Here is a 19338-nt window from a genome sequence, read left to right as displayed (position 1 = left end):
GAGCCTGAGAAATATAATTAATTACTCGAGTGTTTGTTTCACAGGTGAAGATTTTGTGGTTAGCAGGTTATTCCAATCCCAGAATGCAGTTTGTGTTCCTCCAGAGTTTTCATCCTTTCTTAATCGATGTTTCGTTGCGAGAGTGCGCTGTCTGCTGGACAGCACCTCAGGATTTGTTGTAAGTGATGCTCGAAGCCCTAAGAGTTTTTCATGCAAGTCTTGATTTAATTTAGAACATAAATAGTTGTGTTTGATGTATTCTGTTCAAGGTTTAGCAGTTACTTAATCTCTCAATTTATCATAAATAGAATCTATACACTATATAACTCAGAGAATGGTTCACACATTTACAGCATTTGGCAGACACTCTTATTCATAGAAACATAATTATCTGAGCAGTTTTCAGATCAAGGGCCTTGCTCAAGGGCCCAACAGTGGCAGTTTAATGGTAATGGGATTTGAACACAAAATCTTCGGATCAGAAGTCCTAACCATTGAGCTACAACTTATTATTTAGTTGTCATTTAAAAGAAAAGAAAATCATTTATTTTAATTGAAACCCTTATTATACAAACTTAAAGAAATAATCTGGCAGCATTTGTAGTGTAATTTGCTAATTATGATGACTTTTTAGTGACCTATGAATGAGTTAATATGAATATGAATTAAAACAACGTGGGTTGCTCAAAATTGACATGTTTCTGAAGTCGTTCTTGTTCTCTGAAGAAAAACATTGACTTATATATGTTTACATTTTTTTGTTGTTGTTTTTTTAAGACCTTGCAATTCCAGGGACATCTAAAATTCTTGTATGGACAAAAGAAGAAGATGGCATCTGGCACTTCTTTACCCCCACAGCTGGCTTTGTTCTGTGTGGCCATGCCTCTGCTTTTGTCCTCCATCACAGAAATGAAGATGAAAAACACAATAATTAGGGGCAAGAACAAAATCTCAGGCAGTAACATGATTATTGATCATAGGTATGCCTTAACTGTCTCATCTTAAATTATTTCATAATTTACCACACTGCTATGGTACACAGATGTTCTCTTACTAAACAGTGTGTGCCTTATAATGTACATGAATCTCTATTTTAAAATGCTTAAAACTTTCTCACCTACAGTGACAGAGAAGAGCACTCCAGAAGGCACTCATTGATAAATGAGGGCAAAGAAACGATCTTTATGAATTCTTCCACTCCTGTAGCTACCTTACTCCAAACACCATGGGCACCATTATCCAAAGCAAATGCCAAATTAAAGAACGAGGATTACAATAGTAATAATATAGAGCCTCTGAACGTCTGCAAGGACTCTTTAGGTGGCCAGAAACTCCATGACTTAGAGACACCATGGACTCCCAGAAGCTCTTATGGTCCAATCTTTAGTGGTCATGGAGTCAACTTTTTACGTGGTGGTAGAGTTAGCAAGCATAGTCACTATGGAAAGCCCTACAAAATATCCCCAGTGTATCTCAACAGCACACCGGAGCATTATATTCCAAAAATCTTTGCCAGTCGTCCATCCCAAGAAGTCATGGACAATAATTATATGGACAGCAACAAAAGTGAAAATCCCTATTATGAAGGCCAAAGACAAGTCTATAATGCACATCTGATAGCTGAGTTACCAATCAAAGTAGAGCATGACTCTGATGCTGAAAACGAACATGACTTTTATGAACAGGCTTGGACAGATCAAGCGCATAATAACAGCTTTTATGATGGCCTACAAATGAAAGCAGAAGATAGTTATTATGAACAGTACATGCCCTGCCAAAAAAGCACACGAAGTAATGGACAACTGTACAGCAGCCAGCACCCAAATGCCTTAGGAGCAACTGCACAGCCTCTGAAGTGTGCCCTTGATAAAGATCCAGAATATCTCCGTCCCCAGAGGCTGGGACACTTACACCCACTCTGTAGCAGCCAAAGTGCTAACTGTATGGACAATTACAATGCTGGGGCTATGGAGAACAAGGGCTTCATACATCAGGATTACAAACCGGGTTGTCAATTCAAAGGACAGGGACTGCTTCATTCCATCAAACGTGAGCCTATGGATTCTTTTTCCTGGCATGAAGGGGAATATGAACAGAATGGTGGACAATGGAATATGATGCCTAATTACATAATGAATCTAGGGCAGCCCAAAGTGAATCCAAATATTATTATGCAATAATGTACACAAATGTCTGTCATATGACGGCTACCTCTGTTATCATATAATCAACCAAAGATAATACAGTTTTTAGTAAACTGTGGTTATTATAAAACAAAGGTCAACTTCTCCAAGATAATATTAAACAGGACATTTAATGTTACAGGTTCTTTACATTTTTCAGATATGGTGCAGGATTATTTTGTATTGAATACATGTTTGTATTGAATTTGTATATTATGATGGATTTGCATGTTTATTTTTTTTTGTTTTTAGGCACTTTTAAGTGAATATTTGATCTGATTTGATTTAATTGTGATATTAGATTATTTATAAATAAGATTATTAAGAAAGAATAGTTACCTAACTCTCATATGTCATAATTGGTAGCATTTGTTAGTTCAGATTCTTGGTATTTGAACTGTGTACAGTAGTGCAGGGGAAAGAATTACCTTGATGTTAGCTGCCAAATGTTTTCGTTACTGTTTATTGCATGCTCCCCTTAAAATAACAAAACCTCAAAGGGGTACTAATAGCATTTTAATGGCATAGTGGTGCAACAGGTGTAGCGTAGGCCATGTGCTACAGTTTCTCTTCACTTCACAAATAACATGCCGACATGGATTGGCTATGCTAAATTTAATAAGCTTGTGTGTGCATAATGTCCTGCAATGGACTGCCTTGCCATCTATGGTATATTACTTTTATGAATAACAGGATAAAGCCTACATTGAAGATAATAAAAACAGTAGTTTAAAAGTAATTTGGTATGAATGTTATTTATTTAAAATAGTTTGAATAATTTTTTAGTTAAAGGTTAAATATTCCAAACACATTACTTTATGTATAGTTTACAAATTTATTCAGGACCAAGCATAAACAGGAAATTTGGCCCCTCAGCAAATCTGACTGATGAGCCAAATGACAAGTAAAAGCTACATTAACTTGCTAACACCAAGGTAAATGTTCTGGAGAACTTTAATAGCCATTGAAAGACAAACTGTTTTTTTTTTTTTTGCATTTTTATAGTGACTAATTTGACTGTAAAAAATATCACTTTCAAAGCAGCTAGCTAATCTCAAAATATTACTGTAAAGTGGAGCTCAAACCTGCTGTTTATAAAATGTGATATTATGTAGTAAAAGTAACACGTTGTCATAGTGCATTTTAATATTTTAGACTTAAATTACTAAAGATCAATATTAAAAACAAGGAGTCTGATGTACTAACAGGATATTTGGGGAATTACATAATTTCCATTTTTCATGTTTGACCTAATAAATATGCACTTTATGATGCAGAATAGAATTAAAAAATTCATGGAAAATCCTTGTTTACTGTTTATTTTTGTTGTTTTTTTTAAGTTAGGTGTGGGGAAATATTCCCAATAAACTCAGTATGGACAAAGGTATTGGCACACCTGACTTCCAGCCATAATGTGGTTCTTAGCAAAACTCTATATCGGTTTCTGAGTTTATTAATGCCCTTGAGGCTGAATAAGCACAAATCTCCACAAACACACACAAGAACTATGACTAGAGTTGCCAGATCTCAGTGGCAAAAGCAGCCAAATAGTATGGAGCTTCCTTGAATAGTTCTTATACTAAAATCACAAAATAAGATTTTTACATACTACCTCCAGTTCCACACTTTTAAGGCAGGTTCCTTACTACACAGGCTCACTCCCATTTGCTTTGAAGCAACACTTGTGCCTTTACATGTTGAAGAGCCATACAAGATACCCCTCTGCACATACTGTAGACTTCCATATGTATCAACTGTAAAACCTGCTATTGGTGGCCGCTCGCCATCTGCTGCTGCCACCGTGTGTGGGAGTGTATAGTCTTTATCCTGGGCTGTGTAAATAATATGGATTATATGTAAATCATACACATAATCCATATCAGATCCACATCTCCTCTGCAAACCTCAATAATTCCAGCAAAAGCTTTATATATTTATCAGTCAATAGCATTTATATGCTAAATAATATTAGTCAATATTTTTCTTGTCTTCCAAGAAAATTCTAAAAAAGAATACCAATATTTAATGGAGCAGATTATATGGATTTTTTGGGCAATTGATTAGATCAAACCTTTTATTCATCCAAAAAACGAAAGAAAGAAAAATCACCCATGTTGTAATCTCTAAACTCTAAACATACCATTACACAAACATTATATAGAACAAATGGAAACCCTTATAACCTGTGCTTCTGGCTTATTCTGCAGACAGACAAGAAACTGTAATTCTGCCTTGTAACAAAGTACCTGCTTTGTACTGTTTAAGGGCATTTTGCTAGACAATTGAGGCAGAATTAAGAAAAGAAACATACACAAAATACAAATCATTTGTTTATTTAATCATCTTCATTCCAGGCTTTATTTTCTTTTCTTTTGTTGGTTATCAAATGTTTTTGGTATGTAATTGTTGATAATCTGGACCATTACCACCGAGTTGATAATCAGAAACAGCAGGCCAGCAAACCATATAAACACAAATGAGTTGCGTCCTTCAAATTCCAAGTAGTAAGCTGGTGCCAACCACAAGCCCTGTAAAGGTAACATGAAGGAAGATGATGTCAAACTCACCACATTTTAGTATATGCAAAATACCACTCTTAAGAAACATGTAAACAAACAATTAGAAGTGTACATAAATAATTTAATTATTGATTGCTGGGACTTTTTTTTATTATTATTGTGTGCTGATTAACCTGTATTAGGAGTATAGGGCCTTAAAGTTATTAAAGAAAGACATTTATATTTAAAGTATTAAAGTTAAGTTACCAAATTATTCATTATTAATGAATGAATGAATGAATAATAATAATAATGATAATAATACAATAAATCACAGAGTTCCGTTCCGGGAGCACATTCAGAAATTTGTTTACTTACGTAAATCCAACAAAGTGAGATTTATACACCTTTGGAACAAATATACAATGTAGTTCAAAAAATAAACTGAGCAAAATTATAAATGCAACACTTTTGCCCTTATTTTTATGAGCTGAACTCAAAGATCTAAGACTTTTTCTATGCACACAAAAGGCCTATTTCTCTCAAATATTGTTCACAAATCTGTCTAAATCTGTGTTAGTGAGTACCTCTCCTTTGCCGAAAGAATCCATCCACCTCACAGGTGTGTGGCATATTAAGATGCTGATTAGACAGCATGATTATTGCACAGGTGTGCCGTAGGCTGGCCACAATAAAAGGCTACTCCAAAATGTGCAGTTTTACTGTATTTGGGGGTCCAGGGGTTCAGAAAACCAGTCAGTATCTGGTGTGACCACCATTTGCCTCACGCAGTGGAGTCCTTCGCATAGAGTTGATCAGGTTGTTGATTGTGGCCTGTGGAATGTTGGTCCACTCCTCTTCAATGTCTGTGCAAAGTTGCTGGATATTAGCAGGAACTGGAACGCGCTGTCGTATAGGCCGATCCAGAGCATACCAAACATGCTCAATGGGTGACATGTCCGGTAAGTATGCTAGCCATGCAAGAACGGGGATGTTTTTAGCTTCCAGGAATTGTGTACAGATCCTTGCAACATGGGGTCGTGCATTATCATGCTGCAACATGAGGTGATAGTTGTGAAAGAATGGCACAACAATGGGCCTCAGGATGTCATCACGGTATCTCAATGCAATCAATTAAATGCACCTGTGTTCGTTGTCCATAACATACGCCTGCCCATACCAAAACCCCACCGCGACTATGGTCCACTCAATCCACAACGTTGACATCAGAAAACTGCTCACCCGCACGACTCCATACAAGCTGTCTGCCATCTGCCCTGTACAGTGAAAACCAGGATTCATCCATGAAGAGAACACTTCTCTAAAGTGCCAGACGCTATCAAATGTGAGCATTTTCACACTCAAGTTGGTTACGATGATGAACTGCAGTCAGCATGCCAATTGCACGTTCCCCCAAATCTTGCGGCATGTGTGACATTGTGTCAAGTCAAGTCAAGTTTATTTATATAGCGCTTTTCACAACAGACATTGTCTCAAAGCAGCTTTACAGAAATTGTGCTGTGTTATAAAACTGCACATTTTAGAGTGGCATTTTATTGTGGCCAGCCTAAGGCACACCTGTGCAATAATCATGCTGTCTAATCAGCATCTTAATATGCCACACCTGTGAGGTGGATGGATTCTTTCGGTGCTCACTAATACAGATTTAGACAGATTTGTGAACAATATTTGAGAGAAATAAGCCTTTTGTGTAAAGTCTTGGATATTTTAGTTCAGCATTAATGAAAAATGGGGGCAAAAACAAAAGTGTTGCGTTTATAATTTTGTTCAGTGTACAAACATAAAAATGCTATAAATAAAATATTTTTGATATTGTTGACCTAATTGGCACAGCAGACTTTACCTGTTCCATGTTCTTGTCCTTGTTCTTTAGAATTGTGCAGATGGTTGAAGGATTCATGTTATTAGAGCGAGCGATGTCTGTCATTTTTCTCAATTATTTTCACTAGAGGCTTTTTCTCTGGCTGATGCCGATGCCAATATTTAGAAATTAGGCAGCCAAAGACTGATATATGATACTATTTATTTAGCCAATATGTTTGGCCTACCCCACATCATAAAAATCAGTTAATTAATAAAAGGTTAATTCAATTAAACATTTATTACACACCACAAAACTCTCTATTCAGTGTACTTGTTACTAGGTTTTAAGACCCCTACCTACCTGTATCCTATACTACAGTTGGTGGAAAAACAATACAGTTCCAAAAAGTTACTCATGTTCTTTCTCCAAATGTTATTGTTATTCTTTATCCAAAATAGCAAGATATGTTTTTAACCAATGAAATATATAAGGCTAGATAAAGTATGCATGATAAGAATTAAGCAGGCTAATGGCATAAAATAGTGGGAAAATGTTGCTAATAAAAATGCATTTTACATATCATAAGAACCAAATAACAAACTAGCAATAAGTTCATTATTTAAGCCAATGATTAATTTTTGTTGCTTGTGTTTAAAAAAAATCTGATGCAATTAACCATGAGGGAACATAACTGTCCAAAACCAGCAGGTGGCAGTAGTCTGTATTTGGTATCGAAACAGCTATGGGCGGTTTTGGCCCCGTTCTCGCTGAGACGGGCTTGTCTCTTTCTTCAAACTCACCTGCTTGGTCCAGCACTCGCTCACAGGTTCAGAAGCACGCCTTTCTTCTCGTTTTTTTCCCCTGCGACAAGAGCATTTAGCTCCGCCCCTCTTCCTCTTAGGAGGGGGCTTTGCGAGCTAGGCTTGAGGAGCTATGGAGGTTGTGGCTGGCTTATGAGGCTGCTTGGGACGGAGCATGTTAGGGTGGTTCCAGAGGGAGCGGGCTGCACACATTCTGTGCACATTTAGTGCAGATACTCTGCACATTCTTTGCATGATCTGCGCATATTGCGCCGCGCTCTTTGCGCCGCACACATTCTGTGCATGCAAATCCTTTAGGGGGGTGCTTTTACAGAGCGGCATGCTGGTTCCCGTAAGCGCTTACTGCACCTACGTCACAACCTCTGTGTCGGGGTCTGCCTTTCTTCCAAACCGACGTGTCTAGGTCCTGGCTTAAGCCGTTTTCGGCCAACCTTCTTCGTAGTCCCTAACGTAGTGGGACTGGAAGTGCGTGGTTACGGGTCGATGCCCCGGGCTGAAGTATACGCTCAGCCAGCTATCTCTCCCGGAGTGTTGATTCACTCTTTAAGACCCAGACACTGCCCACCAAGCCCATTCGTAACGCCGGCGTTGGTGGGTCACCGTGTTCTAAACGTGGTGTGAGCACCACTATTTGGATCCAGTTCACTAGCCGTATGGTTAAAAAAAAGTGTTGGCTTCATTCACCCGAAAAGTGTATGCGTCCGCCATTTCGGCGTATCATGCCCCCATGGTGGTGCAGTCTCTGGGCTGAGACCCTCTCATGATACGTAAAATCTATTTAATAGCTACATTTTCCCACTAATTTATGCCATTAGCCTGCTCTTCTCTATCACACAACAACAACAACAGCAGGGAGGCTAACATGATAGAAACTGGGGTTTTTTTCATAATTTTTTTATGTAAAGCATAAATATATTTCATACCTGTCCAATGAACCACAACAGCAGTAGCCCAATCCCTTGCTTTATCGTAAGTCTCAGATGTGGCAGGACCAGAGGCAGTAAACACAGGTACCACAGAAAATACTGCATCAAAACAGGGGCAGAATTGATAGATTTTACTATGCATGCAGGTTTGGAGGCGATTCATTTGTAGTTATGAATAGATAGATTTTGAATAAAACAGTGGTTAATAGTCATTTAATTGCAACTATTTCATCACTATAAACCTTTGGAATTAAAAATCTTGCTGCCAGTGAGATTATAATTTGGATTGTAAATTCTTCCATTTTGCATACCGTCACCACAAAAGGCTAAAGATCCACCACATCCCTGACCTCAAGTCCTTATTGAAGATATTCAAAATACAAAAGGGACTCAGACAGCACAAGTGTTGTTTAGGCAAAAGTTTGGAAACAACCGTTTTTAATAGTTTTTAAGACACAAGAATATTCAGTTTGTTTATATGCAAAAAAAAGGCACAAGAACTGGACAGTGAATGATGGGAAGAATTTCTTTGGACAGGAAACAATTTTTGCCCCTAAGAAAAGAGCTTATGTGAGAAGAAGAACAGGAGAGAAGGTGTTGCCAGACTGCCTGACCACTTTCTGTGTGAAAGGAAAACTGAACACTGAAACTTTTAAATAGAACCAGACAATGACCTGAAGCATATGTTCAGGCTATGTAAACAATATTTAGAGAGCAAACAGTCTGCTGGAGACTTATCTGTCATGAAATGGCCTGCCCACTCACCAAATCTAAATCGCGTTCTGGGCTGAACTGGATCGCCAGAAAAAATATCCAACCAAAAAAGAGCACTTTTAGCAAACTTTACAAGAGGCATGGTAAAGTATTTCAGCTGAATGGTTGGAAAACTGCTCTGGGATAAAATAGATCAAAAGGTCAGAAATAAGTAGTACTGTGGTAGAATGCCAGCTTTGTGTAGTTTCATCTCTTGTGAAGTCAGTTTGTGTAGTTTCTTCCCTGCAAGATATTCTACGTTCAGCTGCCAGTGGTATTATTGGATAGTGGACGTGTTTAAGAACAGCAACAGCTGCATGCAAGCCTTATATCACCAAGTACAATGCCAAGCATCAGATGGAGTGGTGTAAAGCATACTGACACTGGACTCTGGAGCAGAGGAAACCTGTTCTATGGAGTGACAAATCATGCTTCGCATTTTTTTCAGTCTGATAAGCAAATCTGGGTTTGGCGAATACCAGGAGAACTTTTCCTGCAGGACTGCATTGTGCCAACTGTATTGTTTGGTGGAGGAGGGATTATGGTATGAACTTGTTTTTCAGGAGTTGGATTAGACCCCTTACTTCCATTAAAGGGAAATCTTACCAAGACATTTTGGACAATGGTATGCTTCCAACTTTGTAAGAACAGTTTGGCCCCTTTCTTTACCCACATGAATGTGTTTCAGTGCACAAAAAAGACATGAATCAATAGGTTTGGTGTGTAAGAACTTGACTGACCCGCACAGAGCCCTGACCATCACTCCATTGAATGCCTTTTTTGATGAATTGGAATATCATCATTGCCTGACCTCACAAATGATCTACTGGATTAATGGGCAGAAATTACAAAGTTCTATCTAAAGTGATCTATCTAAATTCACACAAAAGCACTCCAAAATGTTGTGCCTTTACAGAAAAGTGGAAAGCTACAAAGGTTGGGTCCAACTCCATATTTATGTCTATGTATTTAGAATGCGAATTCATTACACATTACAGTCCCCATTAGAACAACGGTCAAGTGTCCTTTTATTTTTGTCCATAAAATGTATCTTATAGCAAGAACTTCAGTCAGAGATAAGATGTTATAGAATCGTAATCATCTTCTTATTTCGGCTTCATCCATTAAAGGTCGTCAGAGGGGATCATCCGTCTCCATACCCCCCTGTCCTCTACATATGCCTCTTTTATACCAACTCACCACATCCATAAACCTACTCCTTGGCCTTCCATCCTGTTACCTCCATCCTGTTATCTCATAAACCTACTCCTTGGCCATCCATACCCCATGTCCCTCCTCTGCACATGTCCAAACTATCTCAATCTAGCCTCCCTCATCCTGTTTCCAAAAAGTCTTACATACACGACCCCTCTAATAAACTTGTTTCTAATTCTTTCTATCCCTGTCACTCCCAATGAAAATCTCAACATCTTCAGCTCTGCTACCTCCAGCTCCACCTCCTGTCTTTTACTCAATGCCACTGTCTCTAAACCATACAACATAGCAGGTCTCACCACAGTCCTATAAACTTTCCCTTTCACTCTTGCACATACCCTTTTATCACAAATCACTGCTATCACTCTTCTCCGTCACATCTTCTCTCAGCCTGGCTTCCACTACTCTTTCCCATAGCTTCATGGTGTGACTGATCAACTTTATTCCCCCGCAGTTACTGCAGGTTTGCACATCTCCCTTATTCTTAAAAACCTGTACCAGCACACTCCTTCTCCATTCCTCAGGCATCTCACCTTCTAAATTTTTGTTGAACAATCTGGTAAAAATCTCTCCTAAACATCTCCATGCTTCTACCATTATGTCATCTGGTCCAACCAACTTTCCACTCTTCATCCTCTCAATTTCTCCTTAGTAATTCTATCCACTTCCTACTTCACCATCTCCACATCATCCAACCTTCTTTCTTATTCATTTTTCTTATTTATCAGCTGCTCAAAATACTTCCTCCATCTTCGCAACACACTCTCCTCACTAGTCAACACATTTCCATCTGCAACCTTTATTGTTCTAACTTGCAGCACATCCTTCCCAGCTGCCTGGCCAATCCGTATAAATCCTTTTCTCCTTCCTTAGTGTTCAACTTCTAACACAGCTCCTCGTAAGCCTTTCCCTTGGCTTTTGCCACATCCCTCTTTACCAGCTGCTGCATCTCCTTGTACTCCTGCCTACTCACGTGCATTTCCTGCACTTCCTCATTCCACCACCACGTCTCTTTTCTTCCTTTTTCTTTTCAGATGTCACACCAAGCAACTTTGTAGCTGTCCTACAGTCTTCAATACCATTCAGAGTTGCATCCCCTACATAGAACATAGTCCACTTGTGTGCAACTTCTTCTGCTCTTATACGTCAGCATATGCTCCTCCTTCATCTTAAAATAAGTATTCACCCCTGCCATTTCCACCCTTTTAGCAAAATCTACCACCATCTGCCATTCCAAATTCCTCTCCTTAAAGCCATACCTACCCATAACCTCATCACGTCTGTTTCCTTCACCAACATGCCTATTAAAATCTGCCCCAATCACTAATCTTTTTTTCTTAGGTACACCTTCTACCACTTTATCCAACTCACTCCAGAATGTTTCTTTCTCCTCCATCTCACAAGCCACTTGTGAAACATGGGCACTGATGACATTTATCATCACCCCTTTAACTTCCAGCTTCACATTCTTCACCCCCATCAGAAACTCTCTTCACCTCCACTAAACTCTTACTTTACAGTTTAAACCCACCTCCAATGCTCCTGGCCTTACTCCGTTTCCACTTGGTCTCCTGAACACACAACATGTCTAACATTCTCCTCTCCATCATATCAGCTAACTCTCCCTTTATCAGTCATAGTACCAACATTTAAAGTGCCTACCCTAACTTCCACTCTCCTACACTTCTCCTTTAAATGCTGTCTGTGTAGATGTCTTCCTCCTCTACTACTCCTCCTTCGGCTAACAGCAGCCCAATTTCCACTAGTACCCTGTTGGCTAACAATACCTGTGGCGGTCGTTGGTAATACAGGCCTCGACCAATCACGTATGAAATTCTGGTTTGTGATCCGCTTTTGTTTCGCCACATGTTTTACACTGGATGCCCTTCCTAACGAAAACCCTCCCCATTTATCTGGCCTTGGGACCGGCACTAAGAATGCACTGACTTTTGCAACCCTAATGGCTGGGTTGTTGTAGAAGCGTAATCAACACCTCTTTATAAAACAGATTTCAAAATGTAAATGTGTGGTATTCCATTATGTATTCATGTCCCAATTACAGAGTAAGAACAAAATTGCGTAGAATTAGTAAAAGTAGTAGAATAATAGGAAATTGTTGTAATTCTTTTTACAGTGCATCTGGAAAGTATTCACAGCACTTCACTTTTTTCACATTTTGTTATGTTACAGCCTTATTACAAAATTCTCCAACAATACCCCATAATAACAGTAACTCAGAAAGAAATACTGTGCAGCGATAGGAGACCCTGCAAGAGTGGCAAGATGGAAGCCAATGTTTAGTAAAAGGCACTCTTAATAACGTCGTTAATAAAGGGCTCGGGCAAGAAGTAAGATTTTGTGATCTTTAAAACAATGCAAAACAATAAAAAAATTTTACTTTTTGCGCACAACAAGCACTAAGTCTGAAGAAATTTCCATTCCTACAATGAATCAGGTTAATGGCTTGCTTTAGGGTGCTTCTCAGTAGCAGGTACTAGTAAACAATGGGGGAAGAAGGGTTGAAGCCAAATCCAGAAACATACGTGGAAAAAAAACACCTTTTTCACAGTGTCGGCAAACTTAGACTGGTGCAATAGTTTCAACATGACAATGATCTTAAACATCCAAAAGAAATCTAGAATCGCTTCAGAAAACTCCAGTCAAAGCCAGACTTAAACTGCATAAGATTATTCTGAAGATGACAGTTCACAGATGCTCACCATCCAGTCTGGACTGAAGAAATGTATTAAATTGCCCAAATCCAAGGGTGGAAAGCTTGTACAAATCCTGAAAAACTTGCTGCTTGCTATTGCCATCAAATGGCCTTCAAAAAAGTACTAAACAAAGGGTATGAACTCTTTTGTGAATAAGAGATTTTCTTTTTCTTTCAATTTTTTTTTCTTTTAATTTTATTTAAAATGTTTTAAAATCTCAAAAAACATTTTAGATTCATGATTAAAGTCAATTAACTGTAGGTTGATGGACAAAATGGGCAATAAATCTATTCAAAATCAAATCCATTCAATATACAACAAATAAAAGGATCAGCATATTTCAAGGATAAAATATCATGTATGCTGTGTAAATTCAAGGTAAATTATGATTTATCATGTGTTACCTGAGAGGTGCAGACTTTGTTGAAGCTGACAAAAAGGGCTGTGTTGAGGAAGCAGCAGAGAGGCAAGTCTTCATAGAAGGCCAGAGAGGTAAGAAGCAACAGTATAACCTGAGGAAGAAAAGTCACTAGTCCCAGAACAAAGTTCCATTCACTCTCCGCTGTTAAGTAAAACATGTAAAAGTATGGGGAGAAATTATGCCGGATGTCCCGCCTTGTTAAGTGGTACAGGTAAGTTTCTTGCAGGAAATCCCAGCCATACCTAAAAATGTAAAGAGAATTTACAGAATTTTAATACTCAGGTATAAGAACAAGTGATCTACATTGTCTAAATCAAAAATAGTTTTTGTAAGAAATACTGGTATTATATTATCCAAATAAATGATATTAATTAAAGACATCTGAAGACAAACATGCAAGGGTCATGTAAATTTGACCTCTAGGTAATAATATTAAGAAACTAATTGGTCATAAAGATTAACGAAGCTAATGAAGCTCGCAATTTTCTTTCTTCAATTTTGTCTGAGATTGTATGAACATGTTTGTCAACATGATAATTGTAAAAACAAGGCAACCTTTGTCCAATTAGATTTCACCTAACATATTAAAATACTTTCAAATCAGTAGCATATAGTGTTACCCGATACAGCCTAAAAAATAAAAAGCCACCCACCCAGTGTGTTTAAAACTATGAGAGGGCTCTTTTTAATAGCATGGTTGTGTAACTGTATAACTCATAATGCCATGTCTTAACAATATTACACAAGTGCTCATTTCACTTATCCTTTTAAGATGAATAACCAAATCCCCACACTCACATTGTAAAATCTAGAGCAAAATCTTCCTAGAACTGTGGAGGCTGTAATAGCAGCAAAGGAGGACCAACTCCATATTAATATGCGTGGAATTGGGATGCGGTGTTTAACAACACGTAATGGTGTCAACATACTTTTGCCCATTTATTGTATATAATAAGGGTGCAAGAAAATATCGATACATGCAAGTATCGCAATATTTTGTTTGCCGATATTGTACCAATTCTCAAAAAAGCAATATCAATATTAATAATGAAAAAATTCATACAAGCTGCTGTTTCGTTTTGTGCTTTTTTCCCGACCGCTAGATAGATAGATAGATAGATAGATAGATAGATAGATAGATAGATAGATAGATAGATAGATAGATAGATAGATAGATAGATAGATAGATAGATAGATAGATAGATAGATAGATAGATAGATAGATAGATAGATAGATAGATAGATCTTTTTTTCCTAAAAATCGACCGTATTTATAAAATAAGAAATATATCGCCTTGCTTACGCTATTGCATTGTATTGAAAATTTCATACGACAACCCCTGTATTGTGATGAGTATCATGTAGCCAGATTTTTGTCGAGATTTTGCCTATCTAGTTCTTTACTGGTTATAATAACAACTGTCCTACTATAAAAGTACTGTGCCGAATGGGTGTATTTACAATTTCAACAAACATCATTATGACTGCAGAAACCACAATAGTCATATTTTTGGCAATAAAAAATTTACCTACAGAGAGAAGCTCCAGAACCGCTACAGTGTTTAGAGAGCAATTGACTTTTAACACCAAAAAAACCAAGATCATCAGCATTGGTCTCTGGTAGTCTAAATGTGATGACAATGCTTTAGTCTTAATTACTGTAGACCAGTGAGAATCCAGTTTTGTTCCCTGGGTCTCATATGCATTTATAGCCAGAAGCTGTACTTTCTGAGAAGAGCAAAAAAGTCAAGGTGCCTTGACACACTACTTGTTGCCTCCTTCTTGTACCCTTCTGAGGATTATCGAGTAAGCTTAGAAAGCTATGACCCAGCTTCAAAATTTAAAATGATTTGTTAGCCACCTTGTCAGGAGTGCTCAATCTGATCCACAAAGGGGCGGTGTGTCATTCTAATTAAACAAAAGCCACACCTAACTCCACCTGTATAATTAAGCTAATCTTGACTTTCAGTAGGCTTAGTTGTTGCTTCTGCTTGGGTGGAATGAAAACCTGCATCCATGGGCATGGAACCTTCCGGATAATCAGACTGACTAACACACTAGAACTGCATCTTCTATCTATCTAACTGTCCACTCCACACATACACAATCTTTTTACACAGAGGCACAGCATAAAGCATCAATAAACTATAAGGATAATATAGACATTCAGGTTACATTAATTCTTGTTTCTGCCACTGATAAAACGCTCCTAACAATATCTGGACATGCAAACCAGTTTTTGATTATGTTTTTCTACTATTCCATTGCAACTTGCATTGCTTTTGCAAAGTCGATACTGTGTTATTTGTACTACTAGCTAATGCTGTCTTTTAGAACTGGATTGAATATTGCATTCTTTCTATTTTGTGTATATAGTGTTCTTAATATATGAAACAGATGTAAGCAATTTTGGTGGTTGCCAGTCAAAATAAAATGAGGAAAATGTACAAATATCTTAGAAATATGGTTAATTTCTATACAAATTATTTTAACTTACATGCAATAAAAAGTCAAAAACAGTCCAAGAAACACCACTCCTGCAACAACAGCAAATAGAACCAGATCCTTATGAAAAAGGGTAAGGAATAGTGTAGAAACACCTCTGTACCGATTCTTCAACTCCTTTTGATTTGATATAAAAAGGGCAATGGGAAGGGCATATATTACTGTATATATTTTCATATGGACAGAGAGACCATATAGACATGCTGCTGTAAAATGTCTCTTCAGTTGCAAACACAGGAGAGTGGATAGAACCAAAATAGCCAACAGTGCTTCAGCATTCCCACGTGTTGATACACCAATCGGTAAAGGATTCAGAAGCCAAAGTGCTGTGAAATGACAGGCTGCATCACAGGATAAACCTCGAAGGGTCAGTATGTGGTATATGAGGACACCGGAGAGTACATCACAAATCACAAACAGCAGCTTCCCAAAGTGAAAGGTCAAGTAGATATTAGGTGATAACATCCACGCCAGAAGTGGTGTATACCGGTAGGTGGACCTGTTGTATGGAGACTCACCCTATGAAAGCAGGAAAGTTATAATCAAAACACTGTTTTAAAGCATTTACTTTCTGAATAAAATGTTTTGTTCTTGTGTCAAAGATGTGTGGGTATCAAGTGTAAATGATAACCATTTATAAATATTCATAGAGCAGGTATAAAGACATTAGCAGCTTGCAGTAGGAACTCTATTAGCATTATTATTGTTAAGGTGCAAGATAATCATAATTATTAAGCAACTTGGGAAGTTAAATCAATTGTGCAATTTTCAAAATCTCAAATTTGTTTATCGACTCAATAGATGAATTGCTTGCTATCGCTTCTTTGATAGACAGCTAAGCTGTGCACAGTACATGAGCATTTGCAGAAAAGCGACATAAATATTAATCTTTGATCACAGAAGAGTATACCAAATCCTAAATACTTTAAGATCAAGCTGCATTATAAGGGCTTCAATGAGTAAAAATAAAAAAATAATGCATCTATAGAAACTCTGCATGTGTTATATGGCTGGGTGGATTTCACATCTATATTTAAGAGCTTTATCATTCACATGTGACACTGACATACCATATCATGCCATGATAAAACATGAGTGTGTAATTACTTTTGTGGGATACTATCTATCTATCTATCTATCTATCTATCTATCTATCTATCTATCTATCTATCTATCTATCTATCTATCTGATGTTATTAACACAATTAATGCACCACGTATTTCTGTTTTTACCATTTTTATCAAAAATATAAATAAATACACACATTAATTCATGACATCTTTTTTTACTCAGATATTTAGAAAAAACATTTAATTAGTTAAATAATTTGTTTTAATTTATTCTAAAAAAAGAACAATTTGCAGATATTTTCTTTAGATATTTGGTGTATAGACAGTCACCAAACAGCTTCTTTGAAACTAATATTGTGCAGGTCCCCCTTCTGACATGGACTCTAAGGTGTACTGTGGTACTGAATCTGGCACCAATATATAAACAACAGATCCTTTAAGTCCCATAGGCTGTGAGGTGGGAACCTTAAAGGATTGGATTTGTGAGACCAAAAACATTCCATGGATGCTTGATCAGATTAAAATCTGGAAAATTTTGGAGCCCACAACAGTCAACACCTTGAACTGTTGTTGATGTTCCTCTAAAGATTGTTCATGAACTTCACATGTATCACTGAGCATTACTCTGTCTGTTTATTGTTCACTTGCTCTCTAATATATCCCTCTCCCTGACTGGTGCCGATGTAGCAAGATCATCAATGCTATTCACGTCACCTTTTAGGGTGTTATATAGGTGTTCAGTGTATTTTTATGCTTTGAAATGCTCATAATAACCAGGGTGTTACAGGTTTGAGTATTTCAAGGCATGAAGTCTGGTTTCAGAGTCTGGTTTCGTTAGATCTCACCTGCGTTACAAGTCTGGATGCGTCTGTAAAGACGTGATAGTCGATGTCAGTGTATTTGACCACCATGTTTTTGTCTTGATAAATCCCAAAGCCAAGCAAAATCACACGTATAATAAACGCGACGCTGTGCAGATTCCTGAAAGTCATTAGTTGTACTGGAAGCATGGTGCCACTTGATAACCTGATGACTGTCTGCCAGGGAATATAATCAGCAGAAGCCTCAATCTTTATCCTCAGTCTTAATCTCGCTGGATCATTCTCATCGCCCCTGTCATCCACATGCATTCATTTTCACGTCAATACTTGCTGAAGACTACGAAAATTCAAAAGATACACCAGTTCAATTGTTTACTTCCTGGTAAAACTGGTATTATTTTCCAAAATAAAAGTCATCACACCTTATTAAGGTTGGTGGAGGGCTCATTGCTAATGAACAAACACTTGCATTGAACTAAATAAAAATATAAGACAAAATAAACATTTGGTAACACAATGGAAAAAATGCAATGCTATTTAATTTAAAGAAACAAGTATTGATAATGATTAAGTAGTGATTACAGACAACCCAGTGGTGCACAGTAAAGATTTTTTTTACTGTACTTAAGTAGATGTATGTTCATTTATGTGTACTTTACTGAAGTATTTCCATTTGTACGTATTTGTTGTATTTAAACACACTGAAATATTAAAAAAATTTTTGCTGCATAATTCCAGTTTTTCAGTTTCATTTCTTTAACCTGCCACTCACCTGTTAAAACCAACTGCCTTCTGCATGGCATCCCTTTTCTTACTTTCACACACCAGAATCCCTCCACTCCAAAATCCAGTTTCATCACCAGTAAAACAAAGTAGGTGAAGAAAAATGAATGGGATATAAAACCAACAAATGAAAATATTTACAAATGGGTCCAAAGATCTATGGTCTGGTCATCACGATTAGCTTAATTATACTTCATAAACAATTGAAGGAATAAAAAAAGAGAGACAAACCTATACTTATAGACCTCAGAAATAATTGGGAGAGTCTGAACTTTATGGTTTGTATAAGGGGCAAAAAGAAGAACAGTGCTGCAAATTGGAGAATATTGCTCTGGAAGATAATCCAATTAAATAATTCACAGTAGACAGGATATTGAAACAAGGCTTTACAATGAACATTGTCTTAAAGCAGCTTTACACAGATAATGTGGTGATTAAAAATTAATATGTTCTTTATAAGTGAAAGTTTGTCCCTGATGAGCAACCCGGTGGCGACTGAGGCAGGGAAAAACTCCCTGAGATGGCATAAGGAAGAAACCTTGAGAGGAACCAGACTCAAGAGGGAACCCATCCTCATCTGGGTTGCACTAAATGTCCATTTGATATAAATATATATATATATATATATATATATATATATATATATATATATATATATATATATATATATATATATATATATATATATATATATATAAAAATATATTTTTTTTTATTCTTTGAAATTAAAAATAATTTTCTTAGGGCCCAGAAGAAAGTTGGGCCAGGATAAGTAACAGGAAAAAAATAGAAATGAAGAACC

At 37.2% G+C, this 19338-nt stretch overlaps 2 protein-coding genes across 7 annotated transcripts in view; one reads left to right on the top strand and one right to left on the bottom strand.

The window, feature by feature from the left end:
- Positions 1 to 2922, top strand: part of ahrra (aryl-hydrocarbon receptor repressor a) — a 29384-nt gene extending 26462 nt beyond the window's left edge. For all 6 annotated transcript variants that reach the window (XM_083529936.1, XM_083529935.1, XM_083529940.1 and 3 more), the window contains exons 7-9: positions 45 to 178; positions 778 to 980; positions 1124 to 2922. In XM_083529936.1, coding sequence (XP_083386062.1) covers positions 45 to 178; positions 778 to 980; positions 1124 to 2180 — 1394 coding nt within the window. In that variant the 3' untranslated portion in view covers positions 2181 to 2922. The remainder of the gene's footprint in view (positions 1 to 44; positions 179 to 777; positions 981 to 1123) is intronic.
- A 1578-nt stretch (positions 2923 to 4500) lies between these two features.
- On the bottom strand, positions 4501 to 18152 carry pigm (phosphatidylinositol glycan anchor biosynthesis, class M). The gene is made up of 5 exons (XM_083529982.1): positions 17778 to 18152; positions 15854 to 16380; positions 13340 to 13598; positions 8251 to 8352; positions 4501 to 4711 (listed from the first exon to the last, which is right to left on the bottom strand). The coding sequence occupies exons 1-5, from the start codon at positions 18060 to 18062 to the stop codon at positions 4541 to 4543; spliced, it is 1344 nt and encodes a 447-aa protein (XP_083386108.1). The 5' UTR covers positions 18063 to 18152; the 3' UTR covers positions 4501 to 4540.
- Between the last annotated feature and the right edge of the window lie 1186 nt (positions 18153 to 19338).

This window comes from Silurus aristotelis (assembly GCF_946808225.1).
Source record: "Silurus aristotelis genome assembly, chromosome: 25".
Lineage (NCBI taxonomy): Eukaryota > Metazoa > Chordata > Actinopteri > Siluriformes > Siluridae > Silurus > Silurus aristotelis.
This window is presented reverse-complemented; position numbering and strand designations above follow the sequence as displayed.

Excerpts from the sequence above, each read along its gene's own strand:
- pigm (XM_083529982.1), bottom strand. The coding sequence starts at position 18,062 with ATGCATGTGGATGACAGGGGCGATGAGAATGATCCAGCGAGATTAAGA. Across the intron at positions 8,353-13,339 it reads ACAAAGTCTGCACCTCTCAG|TATTTTCTGTGGTACCTGTG; the intron begins GTAACACATGAT and ends GTTTTGATGCAG. Across the intron at positions 4,712-8,250 it reads TGTTGTGGTTCATTGGACAG|GGCTTGTGGTTGGCACCAGC; the intron begins GTATGAAATATA and ends TTACCTTTACAG.